Source organism: Heteronotia binoei, chromosome 12 (genome assembly GCF_032191835.1).
Source record: "Heteronotia binoei isolate CCM8104 ecotype False Entrance Well chromosome 12, APGP_CSIRO_Hbin_v1, whole genome shotgun sequence".
NCBI classification, from domain to species: Eukaryota; Metazoa; Chordata; class Lepidosauria; order Squamata; family Gekkonidae; genus Heteronotia; species Heteronotia binoei.
Window position 1 is genome coordinate 1,416,070 of NC_083234.1, and position 24,816 is coordinate 1,440,885.

Consider the following 24,816-nt stretch of genomic DNA (forward strand, 5'->3'; position numbering starts at 1 on the left):
GCTCTGCTGTGCACATTTTGGGCAGTGATAGATACTGCTGGGTCCCACCATGTGTCCAAAGTCGTGGCCCAGTGGGCTCTGGATACATGCATAAGAACAACATGTGTGCATGTGTCTTCCATACATAAAATTTAAATATACCCCAAATTTAAATATGCAAGCATAAATATTACATTGCATACATAATTTCTAAGTCAAATGACAGCTTTGACAAGATGCCAAGAAAACAATATCCGATCCCAGTGGTTTCACCAGCTGCTTTGATGAGAGGATTATGTTTCCCTGGCAACCAGGGGCTCAGCCACGGAAATGGATCCGCGGAACCTGCCTCCTGCCCACCTTCTCTCCCCTTTGGCTGCAGGGACAAACCGGGCAACCGGATGCTGCCAAAGCCCTGGGCCAATTTTTTGGTTGCGGGGGGGGGGGGGGAGGATAACTTTCTAACATAATAATGACAGGAAGAATAATGCCTCCCTGTTATCTAGAGACAGCCATAAAGAGCTTCCACATAGTAGAGACAGCTGATACTTTATCTACTGTACATGCCAAATTTACAACGCTGTTCTGAGGAGATCTGCAAAGGGTGCCCAAGGAAACCACAGGGAAACATCCCAGGCAGGCCATGGGCTGGATCTAGAGAGGGGGCTAACCCTAACCCTGCCCTCTCCTCAGCTGAGAAAGGGGGAGAAACCTGCTTAGTGTTTCATTATCTTCACACTTTGGACCTGGGGGGGGGGGGTTGAGGCTAATTATGGGAAAGAGTATGATGAGAATGTCAACCCCATGAGCAACACCACCACCCCTCTCCCCCTGGAACATCCGTGGGCAGGCTCTGGCCAGGCCAGGCTGGGCAAGGTCACAGGGGAAGGGGAGAACGGCCTGAGGCGGCTCAAGAGGACAAAAGCCCAGCCGGGCCTGGCAGAAAGAGCAGGGAGAGGCATGACTAGGCCTTGAAGGATTCAAGGGAGGGGGGCTGGCCGCAGGGACAAAGGGGGATTTGGCCAAGCGCCTGCTGAAGGGGGAATCTAGCGAAGGAAACCAGGACCACCATCACCACCTCTGCGAGCAAAGCAGGAGATAGGGCTGGCCTGGCGGGGGGAGAGGGGAGGCGTTCTCCACCCCATCCATTGCCTCTTCCCCCTACCCCCCCCCCCCCCGCTGAGGCTGACCGGGGCTCCCACCCCCTTCTTGACAGACTTGGACACCAGCCGAGAACAGGACTTCATTGGGGAGCTGCCCAGGCCAGGCATCTCGAATCCTTCTGAGATCGTTTCCTTTGGGCTGGGACTTTGGAAGGCCACGGCCAAAGTGACTTCGGGGGGATTTCAGAGGAGTGATCATCTCCTTCCCTGTGGGGCCTTCGCAATAAGAACATTTGGAGATCAACAGGCCACATGGCCACTGTTGTTACTATTGACTGTAGTCTGCTGTAGACGACACCTACTTCATAGATTTTATTGATATGTAACTATTCTATTTTATTTATTGTAGTGGTTTTAATATTGTTGGAAGCCACTCCGAGCTGTTTTGGGAGGAGCAGGACGTAAACAAATAAATAAATAGAATGTGTTTGTTTCAGAGGGAAGGATATTAAGTTTTCTTTCTACAGTTAACTCATCTGGAGCCATCAACTGGAACCTTGAACTAGAGGAGTTGGGAGTGAGCAGTGAAGTGGCTGTTTGCGGATGACACTAAATTGTTCGGGGTAGTGAGAACCAGAGAGGATTGTGAGGCACTCCAAAGGGATTTGTTGAGGCTGGACAAGTAGGTGTCAACATGGCAAATGAGGTTCAACGTGGACAAATGCAAAGCAATGCACACTGGGGCAAAAAATCCTAACTATAAGTACAAGTTGGTGGGGTGTGAACTGGCAGAGACTGACCAAGAGAGAAATCTTGGGGATGTGGTAGATAACTCACTGAAAATATCGAGACAGAGTGCGACTGCAATAAAAAAGGCCAGCGCCATGCTGGGAATTATTAGGAAGGGAATTTAAAACAAATCAGCCAGTATCATAATGCCCCTGTATAAATCGATGGTGTGGCCTCATTTGGAGTACTGTGTACAATTCTGGTCACTGCACCTCAAAAAGGATATTATAGCATTGGAAAAAGTGCAGAAAAGGGCAACTAGAATGATTAAAGGGTTGGAACACTTTCCCTATGAAGAAAGGTTAAAACGCTTGGGCCTCTTTAGCTTGGAGAAACGTCGACTGCTGAGTAACATGATAGAGGTCTACAAGATTATGCATGGGATGGAGAAAGTAGAGAAAGAAGTCCTTTTCTCCCTTTCTCACAGTACAAGAATTCGTGGACATTCAATGAAATTGCTGAGCAGTCAGGTTAGAATGGATAAAAGGAAGTCCTTCTTCACCCAAAGGGTGATTAACACAGGGAATTAACTGCCACAGGAGGTGGTGGCAGCTACAAGCATAGACAGCTTCAAGAGGGGATTGGATAAACATACGGAGCAGAGGTCCATCAGCAGCTAGAAGAAGACGACTGTAGATGTATACCCCACCCTTCTGCCTGAATCAGAGACTGAAGCAGCTTACAATCTCCTATATTTTCTCCCCGCCACAACAGACACCCTGTGAGGTGGGTGGGGCTGAGAGGGCTCACAGCAGCTGCCCTTTCAAGGACAACTTCTACGAGACCTATGGTTGACCCAAGGCCATTCCAGCAGCTGCAAGTGGAGGAGTGGGGAATCAAACCAGGTTCTCCCAGATAAGAATCCGCACACTTAACCACTACATCAAACTGGCTCTCATGTATTGATGGAACTCTCTGTCTGGGGCAGTGATGCTCTGTATTCCTGGTGCTGGGGGTGGGGGCAACAATGGGAGGGTTTTCTAGTGTCCTGGCCCCACTGGTGGACCTCCTGATGGCACCTGGATTTTGGCCATTGTGTGACACAGAGTGTTGGACTGGATGGGCCACTGGCCTGATCCATCATGGCTTCTCTTAAGTTCTTATGTTCAGCTGAGATAGCAAAACAAGCCATAGAGGGGGAAGCCTACTCACCGGCTGACCAGAGCCAGGGCTGGAGCAGAAAATGGTGAATTTCCGGATGACCCCGTTGGGTTTGGTGGGTGGGAGCCAAGACACCACCACGCTGCTGGCAGAGGAAGGAACTGCTTTGATTCCTGCAGGGGGGCCAGGAACTAGAGGAGAGAGAAAACAGCACAGGAGGTTACCCTGGGGAGGAGAGGCTTCTCATAACCAGGGGCTGTGTGTTCTGCAAACTCGCTGGGGCAGCAGGCCAAACAACACAAGCCAGAGGAGGCCTCCTTTCCTTGAAGCCCCTTACCCTGTGGCACCTTCCTGGGCCTGGACTTTCACAAGCTGCACAGACCCATCTGCAATGGATGCCAAAGGACTAGTCCTGACTCCCTCTTGCTTGGAAGACGAATCCACGGAGATGGCCGTGCAGCGTCCACCTCCTGCCACTGAAGAGGCATCGTTCTTGGCCTCTAGAGTCCCTGGAAGGCTCCAGAGCTGGAGCACAGCCCCAGCAAAGGAGAATGCAGCCTTCCTTATGGACTCCCGAGGAGGCCAGGCCCGGGTGGGCGACAGGAGCGCAGAGGGGATGGGCTGAGCAGGGAGGAAAAGGGCCACCCACCTTCCCAGCAACACCTCCCAGAAGCAAAGCCCCAAAGACTGCTAACCAACTTGTTCTTGGACTCTCTCTAGTTCACCAGTACACAGGCCAGGTTTTAGAGAGGAAACAAAACGGGACTAAACTTGGCAACCCTTTAAGTCCAACAGTCTGAACTGTGGCAGACTAGGCACTTGGTGGAAATGTCCATGGCCTCTCAGCCCCTTTGGCTTCCTCTGCAGTCACCCCCTCCAGACTCTTCTCTGGCACAGCCTCTGCCTGGCCCCCCACCCCATTCTGCAGATGGCACTCAAGCAAGCTGAGGGTCTGTGGAGAACAAGGGACACCCCCCCCCTTCCTCCTGAGGCAGGCTGTGAATGCCCACCACCGCTAGAAGTCCTTCCCAGACTCTTTCTAGGCAGGCCACTATCCAAACGTTTTGTGTGAGCTTTAGGGACTAGAAGCCTGACTGGCAGTGTGAAGCACGGAGGAGGGATGGAGCCTCTAGGGTCCCACCGTGACCTCCACATTCCCCCAGGAACCCGTCACCAGTCCTGGAGGGTTAATGGGAATCATTTCCCTCTGCCCGGCGAAGGGAGTTGCATCTATCCCCCAACCCTGGGTGGGGCACCATGAACACTGGTGGGTGAGGGGTGCCTGTCTGGGGCTGATCCACTCGCCCAGCTCCCCTTCCGCTGTTGCCAGATCAGCCTTTTACCTTCTGTGGCTGGTCAGGCTACTGGCCCCATATCTCAGTTCCTGGGACTTAACAGCAGTGACCCATTCAATTGGATTATTGTAACTCGCTCTAAGCGGGGCTGCCCTTGAGCCTGATCTGGACAATGCAGCTGGTGCGGAATGTGGTGGCACACCCATGGAGTGCAGCATCTGTGCAGGCACACATGCATCCAGTTTGCCAGTTGCGTAGTGAATCCAGGTCATGGTCACGGTGATGACGTTTAAAGCCCTATGCAGCCAGGGGCCAACATGCCTATGGGACCACTCTCCCCAAAAAAGAGGTCTTTCTGCCCTGCCCCTAGCCTGGTGGGACGTGCTGCCACTGGAGATCAGTCAGGCAGCCGGCATCGAATCCATCCCGGCCTCCGCCGTTTGCACTGCTCACACGGTCTGTACTGCTACAGGGGTGTACAGTGCCTTTGCTGACTTGCCCTGCATAAGAGAACAATAAACATCTCCAGCCAACAAGTCACTGTTTGACAACTCACTGAAAATGTCGAGACAGTGCGCAATTGGTCAATGCCATGCTGGGAATCATTAGGAAGGGAACTGAAAACAAATCAGCCCCTGTATAAATCGATGGTGCGGCCTCATTTGGAGTAGTGTGTGCAACTCTGGTCACCGCACCTCAAAAAGGATATTATAGCATTGGGAAAAGTGCAGAAAAGGGCAACTAGAATGATTAAAGGGTTGGAACGCTTTCCCTATGAAGAAAGGTTGAAACGCTTGGGGCTCTTTAGCTTGGAGAAACGTCGACTGCGGGGTGACATGATAGAGGTTTACAAGATAATGCATGGGATGGAGAAAGTAGAGAAAGAGGTACTTTTCTCCCTTTCTCACAATACGAGAACTTGTGGACATTAACGAAATTGCTGAGCAGTCGGGTTAGAAAGGATAAAAGGAAATACTTCTTCACCCAAAGGGTGATTAACACGTGGAATTCACTGCCACATGAGGTGGTGGCAGCTACAAGCATAGCCAGCTTCAAGAGGGGATTGGATAAGCAAATGGAGTACAAGTCCATCAGTTGCTATTAGCCACAGCTTATCAATGGAACTCTCTGTCTGGGACAGGGATGCTCTGTATTCTTGGTGCTTGGGGGGGGGGCACAGTGGGAGGGCTTCTAGCCCCACTGGTGGACCTCCTGATGGTACTTGGGGGGGTTTTGACCACTTTGTGACTGGACTGGATGGGCCATTGGCCTGCTCCAACATGTCTTCTTTTATGTTCTTATGTTTTAAAAAGGTAAAGGTAGTCTCCTGTGCAAGCACCAGTCGTTTCCAACTCTGGGGTGACATCGCATCACAACATTATCATGGCAGACTTTTTACACAGTGGTTTGCCATTGCCTTCCCTAGTCATCTACACTTTCCCCCCAAGTGGGTACTCATTTTACCGACCTTAGAAGGATGGAAGGCTGAGTCAACCTTAAGTCTGCTACCTGAACCCAGCTTCCACCGGGATCAAACTCAGGACGTGAGCAGAGAGCTCAGATCTGCAGTACTGGAGCTTTACCACTCTGCGCCACGGGGCTCCTTCTTATGTTTTAGGATCATCTTAATTAGCTTCCCTCAGGAGGCACCTGAGCTCCCAGAATAGCTGCCATCTTTGGTCTGACTAGGAAGCCATTGACTGTTGCTTGTTTCAGTGTTTTAACTGTTCTATGCATTCATCTATGATTTGCTCTGACCTGGCAGGATATAAATTACAGTTAATTAAATACTAGAAGTGGGAGAAATATTGCACCCCTGATCAAAACTATGAAGCAAGGTGGAGAGAAACTGAAGTGGACACTGTTGTCCTACTGGTGCCCTCAGCTCCAATGGCTGCTTGCCTCCTCATGCCTGACTTCATCAACATCCCCAGGAGCAGTGGAGGGCTGGCAACTCCAGCCTCGGCTTTCAGCTGCCCTCAAGACAGGTAGGAACAGCAGCCTGCAGACTATTCCTTTCAGCCTTCTCATCAATAATAGCTGCCTGTCCCCAGTGCACAAAACAATCCCCTCTGCCTGCAATAGGGAGAACTTTGCAAAAGGGGCGGGGCTGGGCCAAAGAAATAAAAGGATGGCTTAATGAAGGTGAGGAGATGAGAGAGAAACTGAATTAAGTCTTTGCACATGTTTTACTGTGGAAAATGTGCGGCACATATTCCCCCCCCCCCCTGCTGGATTCACTGTTCTTGGAAAAGGTGTCTGGAGAATTCAGGGATGAAATTCTTGGACTACTAAGCAAACTGACAATTCAAATCTCCAGGTTTAGAAGGCTGTTCAATCAAACGTAAAACAATGTAGCTCCTAATTAGTATGTATAACTTGTGGCTCCACGTGGCCTCCACACCAGAAGACTGGAAAGCAGCCAAGGGTCTGGGGTGGGGGGGAGCGCAGGGCACCCCAGGCCAGCTAGCCTGACTTCTGTTCCCGGCAGGGGGGCCACAGAGACTGAGAGCTGAAGCTGGGGGGTGGGGGTGGGGTTGAGGAGCGGGCTCAGCAAAGCATCCACCTTCTGCCATTTTCTCCCGGGGGGGAGGGGGGCTGGAGAGGAGCCATAATCCTGGGAGACCAGAAGGCTGGCAACCTTCACTCCAGGTACCCGATAGCAACAGTTATCCCAGAGACCTCAAGGGGCAGAGCCTGCTGTGGGAGAAGCAGCCTGGCTTCTGCAATGGGAAGTTCTGCCTCCCAACCAGCAGGAGTCTTATGAGAAAGTGGATGAACATGGAGAGGCAGTAGAAGTTATATCCCTGGCAGGGCACCAAGACCCCTCCTCACAGCCAGGGGATATCCTTCTCTCACTTCACCTCAAGGACAGGAGAGGCTGGGGAGATTGGGCTTTTCAGTTTACAAAAAACAAAACAAAAACCCTAATGGGGTGGGGGGGCTTGATAGATGGATTCTCATGGATTGCTGCCTTGACGTAGCAAGAGGGCTTCCACGGTTCAGTGAGGCTGTGGGCTATGCCATGCAGGGCCACCCAAGATGGACAGGCCACAGCTGAAAACCCAGACAAAATGCGATCCACTGGAGAAGGAAATGGCAACCCACTCCAGTATCCTGGCCAAGAAAACCCCATGGACAATAATTTATTTATTGATTTGATTTATATCCTGCCCTCCCTGCTGAAGCAGGCGCAAAGATATGGCGCTGGAAGATGAGCCCCTCAGGTCAGAAGGTGCCCAATATGCTACTGGGGAAGAGCGGAGAGCAAGTCCAAGTAACCACAGAAAGAGTGAAGCCGCTGGACCAAAGCCAAACAGACGCTCAGCTGTGAATGTATCTGATGGTGAAAGAACAGTCCAATGCTGCAAAGAACAATACTGCATCGGAACGTGGAATGTAAAATCTCTGGATCAAGGTAGGCTGGATGTGGTCAAACAAGAGATGGCAAGACTGAACATCGACATCTTGGGAATCAGTGAACTAAAATAGACAAGAATGGGTGAATTTAACTCAGAGGATCACTACATCTATTATGGAACTGGCAAGAGTTCCGTAGAAGAAATGATGTGGCCTTTATAGTTAACAAGAGAGTTAGGGTAATGGGATACAATCTCAAAAATGACAGAATGATCTCAGTCCGTATCCAAGGCAAACCATTCAATATCACAGTAATCCAAGTCTATGCCCCAACCACTGATGCAAAAGAGGCTGAAGTGGACCAGTTATATGAAGATCTACAACACCTTATAGAACTAACACCAAAAAAAGATGTCCTCCTCATCATAGGGGGCTGGAATGCCAAAGTAGAAAAAGGTAACCAGAACAGGGTGGTGAGAACCAGAGAGGATTGTGAGGAACTCCAAAGGGATCTGTTGAGGCTGGGTGAGTGGGCGACAATGTGGCAGATGTGGTTCAATGTGGCCAAGTGCAAAGTAATGCACATTGGGGCCAAGAATCCCAGCTACAAATACAAGTTGATGGGGTGTGAACTGGCAGAGACTGACCAAGAGAGAGATCTTGGGGTCGTGGTAGATAACTCACTGAAAATGTCAAGACAGTGTGCGTTTGCAATAAAAAAGGCCAACGCCATGCTGGGAATTATTAGGAAGGGAATTGAAAACAAATCAGCCAGTATCATAATGCCCCTGTATAAATTGATGGTGCGGTCTCATTTGGACCGCCGCACCTCAAAAAGGATATTATAGCATTGGAGAAAGTCCAGAAAAGGGCAACTAGAATAGCACTTTCCCTATGAAGAAAGGTTGAAACGCTTGGGACTCTTTAGCTTGGAGAAACGTCGACTGCGGGGTGACATGATAGAGGTTTACAAGATAATGCATGGGATGGAGAAAGTAGAGAAAGAAGTACTTTTCTCCCTTTCTCACAATACAAGAACTCGTGGGCATTCGATGAAATGGCTGAGCAGACAGGTTAAAACGGATAAAAGGAAGTACTACTTCACCTAAAGGGTGATTAACATGTGGAATTCACTGCCACAGGAAGTGGTGGCGGCCACAAGTATAGCCACCTTCAAGAGGGGTTTAGATAAAAATATGGAGCACAGATCCATCAGTGGCTATTAGCCACAGTATGTGTGTATATATAAATTTTTTTGCCACTGTGTGACACAGAGTGTTGGCCTGGATGGGCAGTTGGCCTGATCCAACATGGCTTCTCTTATGTTCTTAACAACCGACAAGTTTAGCCTCAGAGAACAAAATGAAGTCAGGCAAAGGCTAATAGAGTTTTGTCAAGAGAGCAAGCCGGTCATAGCAAACACCTAAAAGGTGACTCTACACATGGACTTCAACTGATGGACAACACAGAAATCAGATTGATTGTATACTCTGCAGTCAAAGATGGATGAGCCCCTCAGGTCAGAAGTCAGCAAAAACAAGACCTGGAGCTGACTGCAGCTCAGATCATGAGCTACTCATTGCAAAATTCAGGCTTAAACTGAAGAAAACTGGAAAAGCCATTAGGCCATTCAGGTTTGACCTTGATCACATCCCTTATGAATATACAATGGAGGTGAAGAATAGATTTAAGGATTCGAAAAGGTCATTGTATATTCCAATCCCAAAGAAGGGTAATGCCAAGGAATGTTCAAATTATCGCACCATTGCACTCATTTCACATGCCAGCAAGGTCATGTTAAATATCCTACAAGTTAGGCTTCAGCAGTAGCAGCACTACCAAAAGTTCAAGCTGGGTTTCAGAGAGGTAGAGGAACTAGAGAATTGCCAGCATTCGTTGGTTTATAGAGAAAGCACGGGAGTATCAGAAAAACGTCTATTTCTGCTTCATTGACTACGCTAAAGCCTTTGATTGTGTGGATCACAACAAACTGTGGCAAGTCCTTAAAGAGATGAAAGTACCAGCTCACCTCACATGTCTCCTGAGAAATCTGTATAAGGGTCAAGAAGCAACTGTCAGAACAGGATATGGAACAACTGATTGGTTTAGAATAGGAACAGGAGTTTGACAAGGATGCATATTGCCACCCTGCTTATTTAATTTATATGCAGAGCACATCATGCGGAATGCTGGCCTGGATGAAGCACAAGCCAGAATTAAGATTGCTGGGAAAAACATCAACAACCTCAGATATGCAGATGACACTACTCTAACGGCAGAAAGTGAGGAGGACCTAAAGAACCTCTTGTTGAGGGTGAAAGAGGAGAGCACAAAGTAGGCTTGAAACTCAACTAAGATCATGGCATCCAGCCCCATCACACCTTGGCAAATAGAAGGGGAAGACATGGAAGTACCGACAGACTTCACATCTCTGGGATCCAAGACCACCGCAGATGGTGACTGCAGCTATGAAATTAAAAGACATTTGTTCCTTGGGAGGACAGCTATGACGAACCTGGGCAGTATAATAAAAAGTAGAGACATCAACCTGCCAACAAAAGTCCGTATAGTCAAAGTGATGGTATTCCCAGTAGTAATATATGGCTGTGAGAGTTGGACCATAAGGAAGGCCGAGCACAGAAGTATATATGCTTTTGAGATGTGGTGCTGGAGAAGAGTCTTGAGAATCCCTTGGAGTGCAAGATCAAATCAGTCAGTTCTAATGGAAATCAACCCAGACTGTTCCCTGGAAGGTCAGATGCTGAAGCTGAAGCTCAAATTCTTTGGCCCCCAAATGAGAAGGGAGCCCTCCCTGGAGAAGACCCTGATGCTGGGAAAGACAGAAGGCAAAAGAAGAAGGGGGCGGCAAAAGATAAGATGGCTGGACAGCGTTATTGATGTAACTAACACGAATTTGAGCAGACTTTGGAGGATGGTGGAAGACAGGAGGGCCTGGCATGACTTGGTCCAGGGAGTCGCAAAGAGACGCTCGATTGTGCGACTGAACAACAACAAATGATAGAGGCTGATAAAGTGCACAGGGCAAACCTTTTCTCCCTCTCCCATAATACTAAGAATTCATGGGGGCCCGACAAGGTTGATGGGCCAATGGAACACAACAGACCAAGCAAACACTTCTGGCACTCTCTGACACTGGCCACTGAAATGGGCAGGAGCACAGGTGGGTTCAAGGAAGACCAGCCTCCATAGCCAGAGGCAGCAACCTCAGAATCCCATGGGGCAGCCCTTGGCCTCTAACACCTGGTTTGTTCAGCCCTTCAGGCTGCTGGATTAGATGGGTCACTGCTCTGATACAGGAGGGATCCTGATATCTGTAGGATTGTAGTGACAAGTCACATGTACCAGTTAGCAGATCAACTATCTGAAATGTGAGTTTTGTAAGAATGCTGAAGCACAGGCCATGTGGAGCTGGAGCAGCCCTAGGACTTCATCTCTTACCTTCTCAAGTTCCTCAGTTCTTCAGACACCTTCCCAAGTACAGCATCTCCAGCACAGTTACATGCCAAGCATTTTCCAGTGAAAAGAGATGCAACTAATTCACTGTTTCTCCAGCACAAACACACCTTTGCCCAGCCAGTTTCAGAGCTGCTGAGCTCACCCAACTTCCACACCAAAAGAACTGGCAACAAGTGTGCAAATATTTATTTTTTTTATTTATTTATTTAGAATTTATATCCCGCCCTTCCCACAAGTGGCTCAGGGCGGCTTCCAGCATTAGATCCAACATAAATTAAACAATATTTAAACATGTAAGGGAATAACTTTAAAACAGATAAAACCATAAAAATTAATAAATATTCCAATATATACAGAGATCTGGCAGGTTGCATTAAAATTCTCAAGCTAGGTGTAGGCTAACCGGAAGAGGGTTGTTTTACAGGCCCTGCGGAACTGAACAAGGTCCCGCAGGGCCCTCACCTCTTCCGGTAGCTGATTCCACCATGTAGGGGCCATAACAGAGAAGGCCCTTTCTCTTGTGGCTTTCAAGCGGGCTTCTTTCGGCCCAGGGACAGTAAGGAAGTTTTGTGATCCCGACCTCAGTACTCTCTGGGGAACATGCGGGGAGAGACGGTCCTTCAGGTAGACAGGTCCCAAGCCATACAGGGCTTTAAAGGTGATAACCAGCACCTTGTACCGGACTCGGTATATCACTGGAAGCCAGTGCAGAGTCCGAAGACCCGGCTGAATGTGCTCCCACTTTGGGAGGCCCAATAACAGCCGGGCCACGGCATTCTGCACCAGCTGCAATTTCCGAGTTCGGGACAGAGGCAGCCCCATGTAGAGGGCATTACAGTAGTCCAACCTCGAAGTGACCGTAGCATGGATCACTGTTGCTAGGTCGTCGCGCTCCAGGAAGGGGGCCAACTGCCTTGCCCGCCTAAGGTGAAAAAACGCGGACTTGGCAGCGGCTGCTATCTGAGCCTCCATCTTTAAGGAAGGCTCCAATAACACCCCCAAGCTCCTGACCTTGTCCGCCGCTATCAGCGGCGCACCGTCAAAGGCTGGTAGGGGGATTCTGCCCCTGGGCCGCGGCGACCCAAGCAAAGGACCTCTGTCTTCGCAGGGTTAAGCTTCAGCCCGTTCAGTCTGAGCCACTCAGCCACGGCATGCAATGCCCGATCTAGATTTTCCGGGGCGTAGATCGGCTGGCCGTCCATCAGTAGATAGAGCTGGGTGTCATCAGCATACTGATGACATCCTAGCCTGTACCTTCGGGCAATCTGGGCAAGAGGCCGCATGTAGATGTTAAATAACATCGGGGAGAGAACCGCCCCTTGTGGTACACCACAATCAAGTGTGCACCTCCGGGACAGCTCCCCCCCAACTGCGACCCTTTGTCCCCGATCGTCGAAAGAGGAAAGCCACTGTAAGGCCAACCCCTGAATCCCCGCGTCGGCGAGGCGACCCTTCAGTAGCCGATGGTCGACCGTGTCGAACGCAGCCGACAGGTCTAACAACATCAGCACCGCCGAGCTGCCCTGATCCAGATGCCGTTGAAGGTCATCCACTAGGGCGACCAGCACCGTCTCCGTCCCATGTCCCGGGCGAAAGCCGGACTGAAATGGGTCAAGGATGGAAGCATCCTCCAGGAAGGTCTGTAGCTGCATCGCCACTGCCCTCTCAATAAGTTTGCCCAGAAAAGGCAAATTTGAGACCAGCCGATAGTGTGCCAATTGGGCCGGATCTAAAGATGGTTTCTTTAAGAGGGGGCGGACCACGGCCTCTTTGAGCAGCGTTGGAAAATGCCCTTCCGTCAGGGATCTATTTATGATATCCCGTATAGGATATCTAAGGTCACCCTGGCAAGATTTAATAAGCCAGGAAGGGCGTGGGTCCAGTTTACAAGTAGTTGGGCGAGCAGATAAGAGAATCCTGTCAACTTCCTCCAGGCTGAGGGGGCTAAAGCCGTCCAGCATATAATCCGAAGACAGACTCGGGGCCTCGATTTCGCTAACTGTCTCAAAATTGGCAGGGGGGTCAGGACGGAGTGACGCGATTTTATCCACAAAAAATTTCGCAAAAGCCTCACAGCCTATTTCCAATTCAGTAGAATTTAGTCTGCCTTGCGGCAGCGTTGTAAATCCTCTAATTATGTCGAACAATTGTGCCGGGCGCGAAGTTGCGGACGCAATCTTAGCCGCAAAGAACACTTTCTTTGCAGCTTTGATTGCCATCTCATAGGCCTTCAAACTCTCTCTATAAGATGTTCGGGTCACTTCGTCTCGAGTACGCCGCCATTGCCTCTCCAGTCGTCTGAGTCCCCGCTTTTGTTGCCGCAGCTCCTGGTTGAACCAGGGCGACGGCTTCGAGCGGGGACGCAAAGGGCGCTTGGGTGCGACCTCCTCGATGGCCCTGGAGAGCCCATCATTCCAGGACTCTACCAGATCATCCAGGGAGTCGCCAGCGGGCCAGGTGTCCCGAAGGGCCGTTAGGAACCGTTCCGGGTCCATCAGGCTCCGCGGGTGAGCAATGAAAAATAGCCCCCTGACAATGAAAAAAGGGGTCCGGAGGGGAAATCACAGATCCAGAGTCTGATCCAGGTAAATAACTAGAAGCTGTTACTAAATGCGGAGTTGTTACGCCCTGTGGTGGTGAGTGCTACGCCTGCCCTGGGTCCAGAGTTGGTTGCAGCTAGATTGCAACCAGTATGATTCAAGCCCAGAGCTCAGCTCTGTGCCAATGGGAACCAGAGTTCATACTTGAAAGATGTGGGAGGAGTGGATGGAGTTGAGGCAAGTTCTGGAGTGTCCCTTTTCCTCTGGCGGAGGCCCTCTTGTCCTCACCCACCTGCAGAGATTGTGGGGGGGGGCCCTCCAGACAGAGTTTGCTCCAACCACAGGGGACCCAGAGCAGGCCAAGAGGAAGCATGGGGGTGGGGGGGGGGCACTGATGGACACCCAAACAACCCCAGACAGGAACAGGAAGGTGGACCCAAACATGCAGCAAACAACCCCCATGGCATCAGGTGCTGAGCACTGCCCCCCCAGGAGCATTCTTTAGCTGCAGGACCCCTCTCAGGCAAACAAAAGCCCAACAGGCCCAAGGCCACCTTTCTTTGCCCCTGGCCATGTATGTAGCCAGGGTTGGCACTGGGGCTTTTGCTGAAAGGCTCCCGCCCCTCCAGTGGGGGAGAGCCCCCAGTGCCCACCCAAATGCAAGCCCATTTGCTCCTCATGAGGAGCCCTCCGTGCAACCACCCAACCCTCCCCACTCGACCTGCCCGGGGCGTGGGGAAGCCTCTTGAGGAGCCCTCGGTGCAACCCCCCCCCCCACTCGACCTGCCCGGGGCGTGGGGAAGCCTCTCGAGGAGCCCTCCGTGCAACCCCCCCCCCACTCGACCTGCCCGGGGCGTGGGGAAGCCTCTTGAGGAGCCCTCCGTGCAACCCCCCCCATTCGACCTGCCCAAGGCGTGGGGAAGCCTCCTGAGCAGCCCTCCGTGAAACCCCCCCTACTCGACCTGCCCGGGGCATGGGGAAGCCTCTTGAGGAGCCCTCCGTGCAAACCCCCCCCCCACTCCACCTGCCCGGGGCGTGGGGAAGCCTCTTGAGGAGCCCTCGGTGCAAACCCCCTCCCCACTCCACCTGCCCGGGGTGTGGGGAAGCCTCTTGAGGAGCCCTCGGTGCAACCCCCCCCCCCCACTCCACCTGCCCGGGGTGTGGGGAAGCCTCTTGAGGAGCCCTCCGTGCAAACCCCCCCCCCACTCGACCTGCCCGGGGTGTGGGGAAGCCTCTTGAGGAGCCCTCCGTGCAAACACCCCCCCCCCACTCGACCTGCCCGGGGCGTGGGGAAGCCTCTTGAGCCCTCCGTGCAAACACCCCCCCCCCACTCGACCTGCCCCGGGAGTGGGGAAGCCTCTTGAGGAGCCTTCCATGCAACCCCCCCCCCCCACTCGACCTGCCCGGGGCGTGGGGAAGCCTCTTGAGGAGCCTTCCGTGCAACCCCCCCCCCCCCACTGGGCCTGCCCGGAGCATGGGGAAGCCTCTTGAGGAGCCCTCCGTGCAACCCCCCCCCCACACTCCACCTGCCCGGAGCGTGGGGAAGCCTCTTGAGGAGCCCTCTGTACAACCCCCTCCCCACTCGACCTGCCTGGAGCGTGGGGAAGCCTCTTGAGGAGCCCTCCGTGCAAACCCCCCCCACTCCACCTGCCCGGAGCGTGGGGAAGCCTCCTGAGGAGTCCTCCGTGCAATCCCCCCCCCCACTCCACCTGCCCGGGGCGTGGGGAAGCCTCTTGAGGAGCCCTCCGTGCAAACCCCCACCACTCGACCTGCCCGGAGCATGGGGAAGCCTCTTGAGGAGCCCTCCGTGCAACCCCCCCCCCACTCGACCTGCCCGGGGCGTGAGGAAGCCTCTTGAGGAGCCCTCCATGCAACCCCCCCCCCGACCTGCCCGGAGCTTGGGGAAGCCTCTTGAGGAGCACTCCGTGCAAAGCCCCCCCTCTCAACTTTCCCACGGTGCGAGAAGGTCTTGAGCGGGGAAAAGACATGGTGTTGGGCCTCCTGCAAGGGAAGACAGCCTGAGAGCAGGGCCAAGTTGCCTCTTTCCTCTGCCCAAGGGGGTGGCTCTCTGGCTGGGCCAGCTGGACGGAGGCATGGTGGATCCCCCACTCAGCGACCGACCAAGGAGATCTCTCCTCCTCCTCCTCCTCACACACAGCAGCAGCCTCAACAGCCTCCCTCCAGCAATCACAAAGCCCTGGTCGGTCGCTGCCAGGAATTGTGCACCAATGCCAAGGTCAAGTGCAGCCCAAGCTTTCACTGGGGAGGGGTGACCTCAGTAGGGCAGGAAGCCCAAGAGTCCAGCCGGGGCAGTGGCCATCTGGGAAGTCTCTCGGAAGGGCTTGGCCCGGCCAGCCGCTGCTTGGCTGCTCCCCCTCCTTGCCACCGGGCTCTGGCCCAAGCAGAGTTCTGCGGGGCCACTCCCCAAGGACCCACCCAGCCACCCCTGCCCCCCACCCCACCCGCAGCAGCTCCCCAGGAGAGGCACCCAGAGCCAGAGAGAAGAAGGGGGCTGGGGGGGGGGCAGGCTGGGGGGGGCAGGCTGCAGAAAGCAGCATCTGCTGGGGCTCTCCTCCTCCCCCCTCCCTCCCTCCCAGCAAGGCCCGAGCTGGGAGAGGGAGGAGGGGGGGTGACACGATCTGTTCTGGCAGGCGCAGGCGGGCGCCAGCCTCCCCCCTTGCCCCAAAGCAGACAGCTTTGCATTTTGCATGAGAGCCGGGAGCCCCGGAGCCAGCTGGAAGGGGAGGGGGTATCTCTCAGCAGTGCCAGAACCACCCCCCAGCCTGGGCAAGAAGAGGAAGGTGAAGTGGGCCCAAGGGTGCTCCTCTCAGCCGGGGCCAGCCGGGGGGGGGGCGGTGTTCACTCGGCCTGCTCCCCCAGCCCCTTCCCTCCCTCCCTCCCGCCCGGCCAGCCAGCCCCGTCTCCCGGAGCTGGAGCTGGGGGTGGTAGGCCCAGCTCTTCCAGATCAGGGGCAGGGGAGAGAAGGGGAGAGAGGGAAGCCTGTTCCTGGGGGGCGGGGGGGGGGCAGGGAGAGACCCTCCATATTCCCAGCCAGGGTTTTGTTCTTGGGTGGCAATTAGGGGACCTTTGTCTTGCTTCTCATGGCTGCAGGGCTGGCAGAGAAAGGCAAAATAAGAAATCCATGGGAAGAAAATGTGTTCCTTCCAGAACAGCAGGATTGCTTTTTCTTTTAATTCTTATTCATTTTTCAAATACCTTTTTGAACCTATTTTTACTCTGCTGCTGCACGGGTATTGAAGAAAAGCATAAACATTACACACAGGGGGGGAAATTTCTCGGGGAAGTGTGCTTTTAAAACTTAGAAGGATATCCGTCCTTGATCTATTTTTTAAATTAATTTCTGCATTAGTGCAATGAGAGAGTATACTTGTTGTTGTTAATTATTACTGTTGGAAAAGAAAAAAAGAAAGGTCCCCTGTGCAAGCACCAGTCGTTTTGACTCTGGGGTGACGCTGCTCTCACAACGTTTTCACAGCAGACTTTTTACAGGGTGGTTTGCCATTGCCTTCCCCAGTCTTTTATACTCCCCCCCCCCCCCAGCAAGCTGGGGACTCCTTTGACCGAGCTCAGAAGGATGGAAGGCTGAGTCAACCTGGAGCCGGCTACCTGAACCACTTCCACTGGGATCGAACTCAGGTCGTGAGCAGAGGGCTCCAACTGCAGGACTGCAGCTTTACCACTCTGTACCATGGGGCTCTTAAAAGTAAAGGTAGTCCCCTGTGCAAGCACCAGTCATTTTCGACTCTGGGGTGACGTTGCTTTCACAACGTTTTCAAGGCATACTTTTTACAGGGTGGTTTGCCATTGCCTTCCCCAGTCATCTACACTTTCCCCCCAGCAAGCTGGGGATTCATTTTACCGACCACAGAAGGATGGAAGGCTGAGTCAACCTGGAGCCAGCTACCTGAACCAGCTTCCGCTGGGATCAAACTCGAGTTGTGAGCAGAGGGCTCCGACTGCAGGACTGCAGCTTTACCACTCCGCACCACGGGGCTCTATTGAAAAACTGGTTCCTAAAAGTGGGGGGGGGGGATCAAACTTACTCTCATTTCCCACTGCAAGATCCCTTCCCCCCCCACCCCCTAGCAGTGGTCCCAGCCAGCCCTCCCTGGCCAAACACAGAGGGGACTCCCCACTTGGGCTTCATGGGGTGAGCAAAGCACAAGAGAAAGCTACGGCCTCGGCCAAGCCTCCCAACGGCCTCCAGGTGCCACCAAGAGTTTTGGAGCTCAACCTGGGGGGATCCAGGCTTTCCAAAACCAGCCAGCCAGGTGCTGTGAGGTCCCTCTTTACACCAAGGAGGCCCTGACTGGGCTGGGCAGTGGGGAAAGCCTGGGCTCTCCTATGCGGTGAAATCGCTGGGGAGGGGCGCATAGCCGGGGGGGGGGGGGCTGGTCGGGCCCAACATGCTGACCTCTCGAACTCACCCCGTTCCCAGTGGAAAATTGCTCCCCATGTGCAGAAACACCAGCTCAGCAAGACCAGGCAGAGACCTGCTTGTCTTAGTCTGGTGTAGGACTGCCCCCCAAACAAGGCCCTCCCAGCAAGACACAGAAGTCGGGGGGGGAGGGGGAGGGAGGAAGCAAACAGCTCTGAGCCAGTCCTGCCCCAGTCAGCCATGGGGAAGCCCTTGCCGGCAGGGGTGCTGTTCTCTCTCCACTTGGGGGGGGGGCTAGACTTCTCCCAGCACTCCAGCCCCACTGCACACCCAGAGTTCGACTCCCCTGGAGGAAATGGCAGGTTTGGAGGGGGGGGGAATCTCTCTTGCACCACACCCTTGCTGAACTCTCTTCCCTCCCCAAATGCCCTCCCCCCAAATCTCCTGGGATTTCCTGAGCCGGAGCTAGCAGCCCAACTCTCTAGCCATCATCTCAAGGGCACAGAGTGCCTGCCGCCTGTTCCCTGCCCCGTGGCACTCACTGTCTTCCTTGGTCTGGATGTGAAGCACGTTGCTGCGGACACCATCGCCAGCCTGCGTATAGGCCAAGACTTGCACGCTGTAGTTGGTGAACTTCTCCATGCCGCGCAGCTCCACTCGCTCCCGGGTGGTGGTGATATTCTGCATCTCCCCCCACTCTGTGGGGAAAGCAGGGTAGTCAGGGCTGGAGGAGGAAGAGGAGGCTGCCCCTCTCCATGCCTCGCAGCGGGTGGGAGCCCAGAAACAGAGGCCTCCTTTCACTGCAGCCTGGCTCCAGGCCTCAGCTGAGGTGGAAAGGAACAGAGCCCAGGCCCTGGAAACAGAGGACCCTCCCAGGAGATGGGGCATGCCTGATGACCCCCCCTTCCTCGCTCGCTCGCTCCTCTTTCTGCTCATGGACACTCGACAGCCTCCAACACTCCCTCCAAGCTGTGGAGTCTGGTGAGCAAAAATTCTACTCTGAGCTTCTGGCATGAAAGTGGGGAGCTCCTGCATCAATTAGCTTGCTTTGGGGCCATCCTTCCTAAGACAAAAATGTGAGCGAGCTCACACTCCCTCAGCTTAGAGGAAATACTGATAGCCTCTGCGGCCAGGAAGAGAGAGATTTTCTGAGTGCCTCCAAAGAGGGAGGCTCCGCCCACCCAGCACGTGCCCACGTTTGCCTTGACTTTGGTGGGGAGGGAGCCGAGCCGAGCTTTGCCAGCTGGCCCACAGTCCTGTGAGTGAAAGGGAGGCCTTCCTTAGCAGCTGCAGAGCAGAGGGGAAGAGGGGCCTGGATTGATATCCCGCCCTTCACTGCTTCCAGCCTCCCTTCCCCTCCCCACAAAAGACACCCTGGGAGGCAGGTAGGTGGGGCTGAGAGAGCCCTGACAGAAACTGCTCTTGAGCAGGACAGCTCTGAGAGAACTGTGGCTGACCCAAGGTCACCCAGCTGGCTGCTGGGTGAGGACTGGAGAATCAAACCTGGTTAGCCTGGGTAAGAGGCTGCCCACTTCACCACTGCACCAAACAGAGGCCCCCAACGGGGGATTGCACGGCTCATGTCACACGGGGCGGCCACAGGACACCAGCTCAAACTGGCCTGAGGGAGGCTGCCCTGGGGACAAAAGACTGCCGGGTGGATGTTGGGGAAACACCACCTTCCCACCCCGATGGACACGGAAAGCAAAGGAGACCCAGTCACCTCCTTCCTGGAGGGCAAGCTGAGGCGGAAAGGGCCAACCCACCTCCATCCATGTAGAGGGACCAGAAGATGACCCGGTAGCCCTTCAGGACGCCATGGAGGGTGCTCCGTGGGGGCTCCGACCATGAGATGACGGCCACGTCAGAGGTGATGGATAAGGCCCTCACATTTTCTGGGGGCTGGCTAGGCACTGCCAAAAGAAACCTCTGTGAGGGACGGCCACATGGTGCACCCACTCGTTCCTTCCTCCCTCGTGCCCTCATTATTCCACTGTGGAGACCCCTGGGACCTCCCTCCCTCGTGGCCCCCAAGCCCCCCCAGTGGCTAGCCATGTCCCTCGGGTGCTGCAACAACATCCGGGTTGCTCCTTCCCGCAACTCCAAAACTTCCCGGGGAAACCCGCTGTCGGTGGGATAGCTTGGGAGGAGAGGCTGGAGGAGGTAATGAGATCCCACTGCCCCCAAAGAGAGAGAGAGCTCTAATTTTTACGAGCCTTTAAATGATGATACATCATCCTAACGATCCACTCTGAAAATGATTATTGTTTCATATTACTTAGGTGTAAAACTGTAAGCACCGTGTAATTAGGGGCCGGGTGCAATAAACTAATACAGAGTCCATTTGAACAAAATGAAGGTAATATAATTATGGGAAAGACACTATTGTTAAAACAGGGACCCTTGAATACCCCAGGAGGAGTGCTAATCGAGCCAGGAAATGCTCCTGTGCTGACAGGCTAACGAGGGTCTTGATTAAGTATGAAAAACTGCAGCGCCTATGGGGGGGGGGAGAAACTTTCTTGTGTGCTCCCAGTGACTCCCAGGGCAGTGCAGAGGTGGCCTTCTGGGGGTGGGGGTGGGGGCGGAGGGCCAGGGCAGGTGGGAGAAACAGAGGCAGGGAGCAGCTGGCCAGGAGGCCTGGGAGGGAAGCCCACCAAAGACCCTGGGGCGGATGGCAGCAGCACAATGCCCCCCTTCTGCAACCCTGAACGGGGGTGGGGGAGACACCACAGATCCCTGTGCAGGACACACTCCCCTAAATGTAGGGGTGCACACTTGGTGATGGTCCAAAGCGTCTGGGGGAGTGCAGAGTGTATTTGAGAGTGCAAATACGGAACTTGGAACCAACTTCAGCCTTGTGGGGGAGGGGGGGACGGGGCACAGAGTGGGCCTGGTCGGGACTCAGACACAAGGATGACGACTGCTGGTCACAGCCAGGGAGGTGACCTTCAGCAGGAGGTGCAGCAACTGGTCTGCCGTGAGCAGGTGTGCTGCTGACCCGACCCCCCCCACCTCCCGGCCATCAGGGCGTGGCTCTAGCAGAGGGAAGGTGGAAAGAGACGAGGCCTCCCTTACCATCCTCCAGGGTGGTGGCGTTGATTTCGCTGGAGGAGGGGCCGGTGCCTGCCCGGTTGAAGGCCTGCACCACCACCCCATACTGGGCAAACTTCTTCAGGTGGTCCAGGGTGTAGACCTCGCTGTCCCCCGTGGCCTTCATCTCCACGATGCTGTACTGCCCGTTGCTGCCGGGGCTGTTCTCCCGATAGCCAATTTGGTAGCCACGGATCACCCCGTTCTGGAGCTCCTTTTTAGGGGCCTGGAGAAAGGGAGGATCCCAAAGACACCCTGCTGAGCATCCAAAAGGGGGGGGGGGTGCAGAACGAAAGAGCCCACCGGCAAGGGCCTGTCTGGGGAGGTGCTGCTGAGGAAGTTTCTCTTCCCCACAGGATCTGGAGGCTCCTCCCCTGGCCACTTTGGCTCTCCGCCCTGAAGGGCCTGTCCCAAGCCACTCCTGATTTATTTATTTAGAAAACTTATATTTCCCCCTTTCCCATAACAGGCTCAGGGCGGATCACAACATAGATTAGACAATAAAACCAACAAGACAAACTTAAAACAATAAAATACAATCAGAACAACAGAATGATAAAACTGAATGAGGTGCATCAACGATGGAAAGGGCACATTCCACAAAAGCCTGATGTCATAACAAGGGAGGCCGACTGATAGAATATAGTGGGTGGAACAGGACGCCGGCGGCCTCAACCAAAAGCCCGGTGGAACAGCTCCGTCTTGCAGGCAGCAGCTCCGGTAGGGCCCAGGTCTCCATAGGGAGCTGATTCCAGCATGCAGGGACCAGGGCCAAGAAAGCCCCAGCCCTGGTTGAGGTGAGACGGACGTCCTTCGGGCCAGGGGTGGTCAGGAGGGGCTGCGTTGGGGGGGGGGGCACAGCCTGTTCTGTGGTGCTGATAGAAGATGCCCCAGAGGATGCCAGTTGAGTGCCCTTTAGTCACCTGCTTCTTTCATTGGCTGAGGTTTTATGGTCACTGCCTGACTTCCCGCTCATTGGCTCCTAGCTGCCAAATACCGATATTTCAAATAAAGTTTTTAAAAAATTGTCTGAAGGATGCATTTCCCCCAGTGCTCTGGTTAGACCTCACCAAGGATATTATGTTCAGTTTTGGGCATCACAATTTAAGCTGGACCGTGTCCAGAGGAAGGCAATGAAGAGGATGAGGGGTCTGGAGGCCAGACCAAGTCTTACATGGAATGGCTGAAGGACTGCTGGGGTTGCTTAGCCTGGAGAGGAGATGACTGAGGGATAAATAGGATCACCATTTTCAAGCACTTTCTTATCCACCCAGGGAAATGCTGATTGATATCTTGGGGCCAGGCGGCCGTATTGGCCCCAGGGATCCTGGAGGTTTTGGCCATCTTCTGGGCATGGAGCCTGCAGGGGCCTCTGGGTGTGTGTGTGTATTTGTGAATTTCCTGCATCATGCAGGGGGTCGGACTGGATGACCCCAGAGGTCCCTTCCAACTCTGATTCTATGACCCTGATCATAAGAACATAAGAGAAGCCATGTTGGATCAGGCCAATGGCCCATCCAGTCCAACACTGTGTCACACAGTGGCCAATATGTGTGTGTGTGTACACACATACACACACCCATATATACTGTGGCTAATAACCACTGATGGACCACTGATGGATCTCAACCCCTTGCGAGAACATGATGATCCTGGTGACAACTGGTTGCTCCTGGGGAAGCGGCAACTTCCAGGAAAAGAGCCTGAAGTGGCTGCAGCACCACAAGGCGATCTGTGCCCCACCCACACCCACCTCCCCTGTCCTGTTGGCCTGAACCATGCAGGAGGTCAGCTCTGATCAATCTTAACAATATTTCTTTGAAGCATTAAGAAATCAATAGGGCTGATTGCAAATTTACGTTACAAAGCTGAAGTGATCCATCTTGCTGAAAGAGTCTTAAAACACTGTGACTGATGCTTCAAGTGAATCTTGTTTTTCATTAATCTGTTTTTCATCCCTTAAGAAGCTGTGGGGGAGGGGGAGGCAAGCAGGCAGAGTTGCCGCTGCGGCTCTAAATTCACCGACTGGCTGTCTCATCCTGACTCTTAACTTACTAATCAATTTTATTTTTCATTATACCAATACTGGAAAATAAATCAGGTTCTCCATTTTCCTGGCCATCCCCCAGCCCTGTTTGTGCTTCAGAATCTGCACCATCGCCTTTCACATAGGTCCTCTCTGCCCTCCCTCGTATTCATTACATGCACACACACACAAACACACGCCACACACTCTCCCGGCCCGGGGACGTCGATCTGGCCTCCAACGCTCCACTAACTATTTGGAACACCTGCTTCTGCCACCGCACAGGCATTGCCCCCCTCGAGGCATTTTTAAATGGCCAAATTTTTCTCCATGTTTCAAACATTACCAGTGCTGGGGGTCCCTTTCACCAGCAGGCCCAGATGCTGAGGGCAAAACCGCTGCCCTCCTCTGCCTGGCAGGGCCCTCGGGGAACAAAATGCAGCAGAGCCCCTCCACAAAGGCGCTCCCGGGGGGAGGGGGGGTGCCGCTGCTTCCTGTGCACCAGTCCACAGGAGCCCCTTTGTGTGGAAAGCTGCTTTTCCAGAGGGATGGGGGGACGTCACTGGGCTACTCAACAGGGCCTCCCTGTGTGCCTCGGATGGGCCAACAGCTGGAGCCACAAACGGGGGGCGGGGGGAGTGCCTCCTGCTTGCCATCGGTTCTGGGCTGGCTGAGGCGAGCAAGGCCACGGCAACAAGGGGCTCGTGGCCACTGAGGCTGCAGGGCAAGGCTTGTGGTTGGCTTTTCAAAAAGAATGTCAGCTGTTTTAAGGGAGACAGCCACCAGCTTAACTCAGCCAGCGGAAGTGACGGCTCCCCTCTGTCCACAAGCCCCAGCCACAACACCTACCTTCCAGGTGACTTGAATGCTCTGGGAAGTCACTGGCTGCAAGGTGACATCCATCGGGGGCCCGTCGGGAGCTGCAAAAGTAGAGGCCACATGACTGGCTGCTGCTTCCAGAGCCCCTTGGTCCCCCTTCCTCTCCGCAGCAGCCCCTGAGCTGCCAGAAGCCACCGGGGCAGGAGTCCAGGAAGGGCAAGACCAAGACCAGCCCTTCGTTCCTCTCCCTTCCTGAGCCAGAAGGACTTCCAGCGTGGCCCACACCATGACTGGGGACCAGGTGAGAAGGCAGAAGGGCAGCAAGGAGGCACGTAGCTTGCCTAACACTAACCTTGCTCCAAAAAGCTCTTCAGGGAGCTCCCAGCCCAGGCCACTCATGGAACACCCTACGCTAAAGAAGAACCGAGCCATGGAGTCTCCTGTGTTCTGCTGACAGGTGAAGATTTTATTATTGTTCTGCATCCTTCCAAGATGGGGGAGATGCAAGTTTGGGGTGCCAGCTCCCAGCTCAACCACCAAGAGCTTGGGTGTGATTCTGGATGCCTCCCGAGCCATGGAGGCCCAGGGCACAAGTGTTGCCAGACTGGCATTTTCCCAACTGTGCCAGGTCCCTACCTGTCTCACCCTGATCTAGCCACAGTAATCCATGCAACAGTCACTGTATCTTGCTCTAGGTGGGTTTACCCTTGAGGCTGACCTGGAAACTCCATCTGATGCAGAGTGCAGCTTATGGGGGCCCGACATACAGCACGCATCCCTGCTGCACCGGCTTCTCATGGAGTACCGGATCAAGCTCAAGGCTCTGGCACTGGCC

At 53.8% G+C, this 24,816-nt stretch overlaps 1 protein-coding gene across 1 annotated transcript in view; it reads right to left on the minus strand.

Annotated features, from left to right (window-relative positions):
* Window positions 1–24,816, minus strand: part of DSCAML1 (DS cell adhesion molecule like 1) — a 242,251-nt gene that overhangs the window by 37,328 nt on the left and 180,107 nt on the right. The window contains exons 16-20 of the mRNA XM_060250887.1: window positions 24,012–24,082; window positions 21,122–21,362; window positions 19,810–19,956; window positions 18,586–18,741; window positions 3,024–3,163 (exon numbers count right to left, since the gene is read on the minus strand). Of these exons, the coding sequence (XP_060106870.1) occupies window positions 3,024–3,163; window positions 18,586–18,741; window positions 19,810–19,956; window positions 21,122–21,362; window positions 24,012–24,082 (755 nt within the window). The remainder of the gene's footprint in view (window positions 1–3,023; window positions 3,164–18,585; window positions 18,742–19,809; window positions 19,957–21,121; window positions 21,363–24,011; window positions 24,083–24,816) is intronic.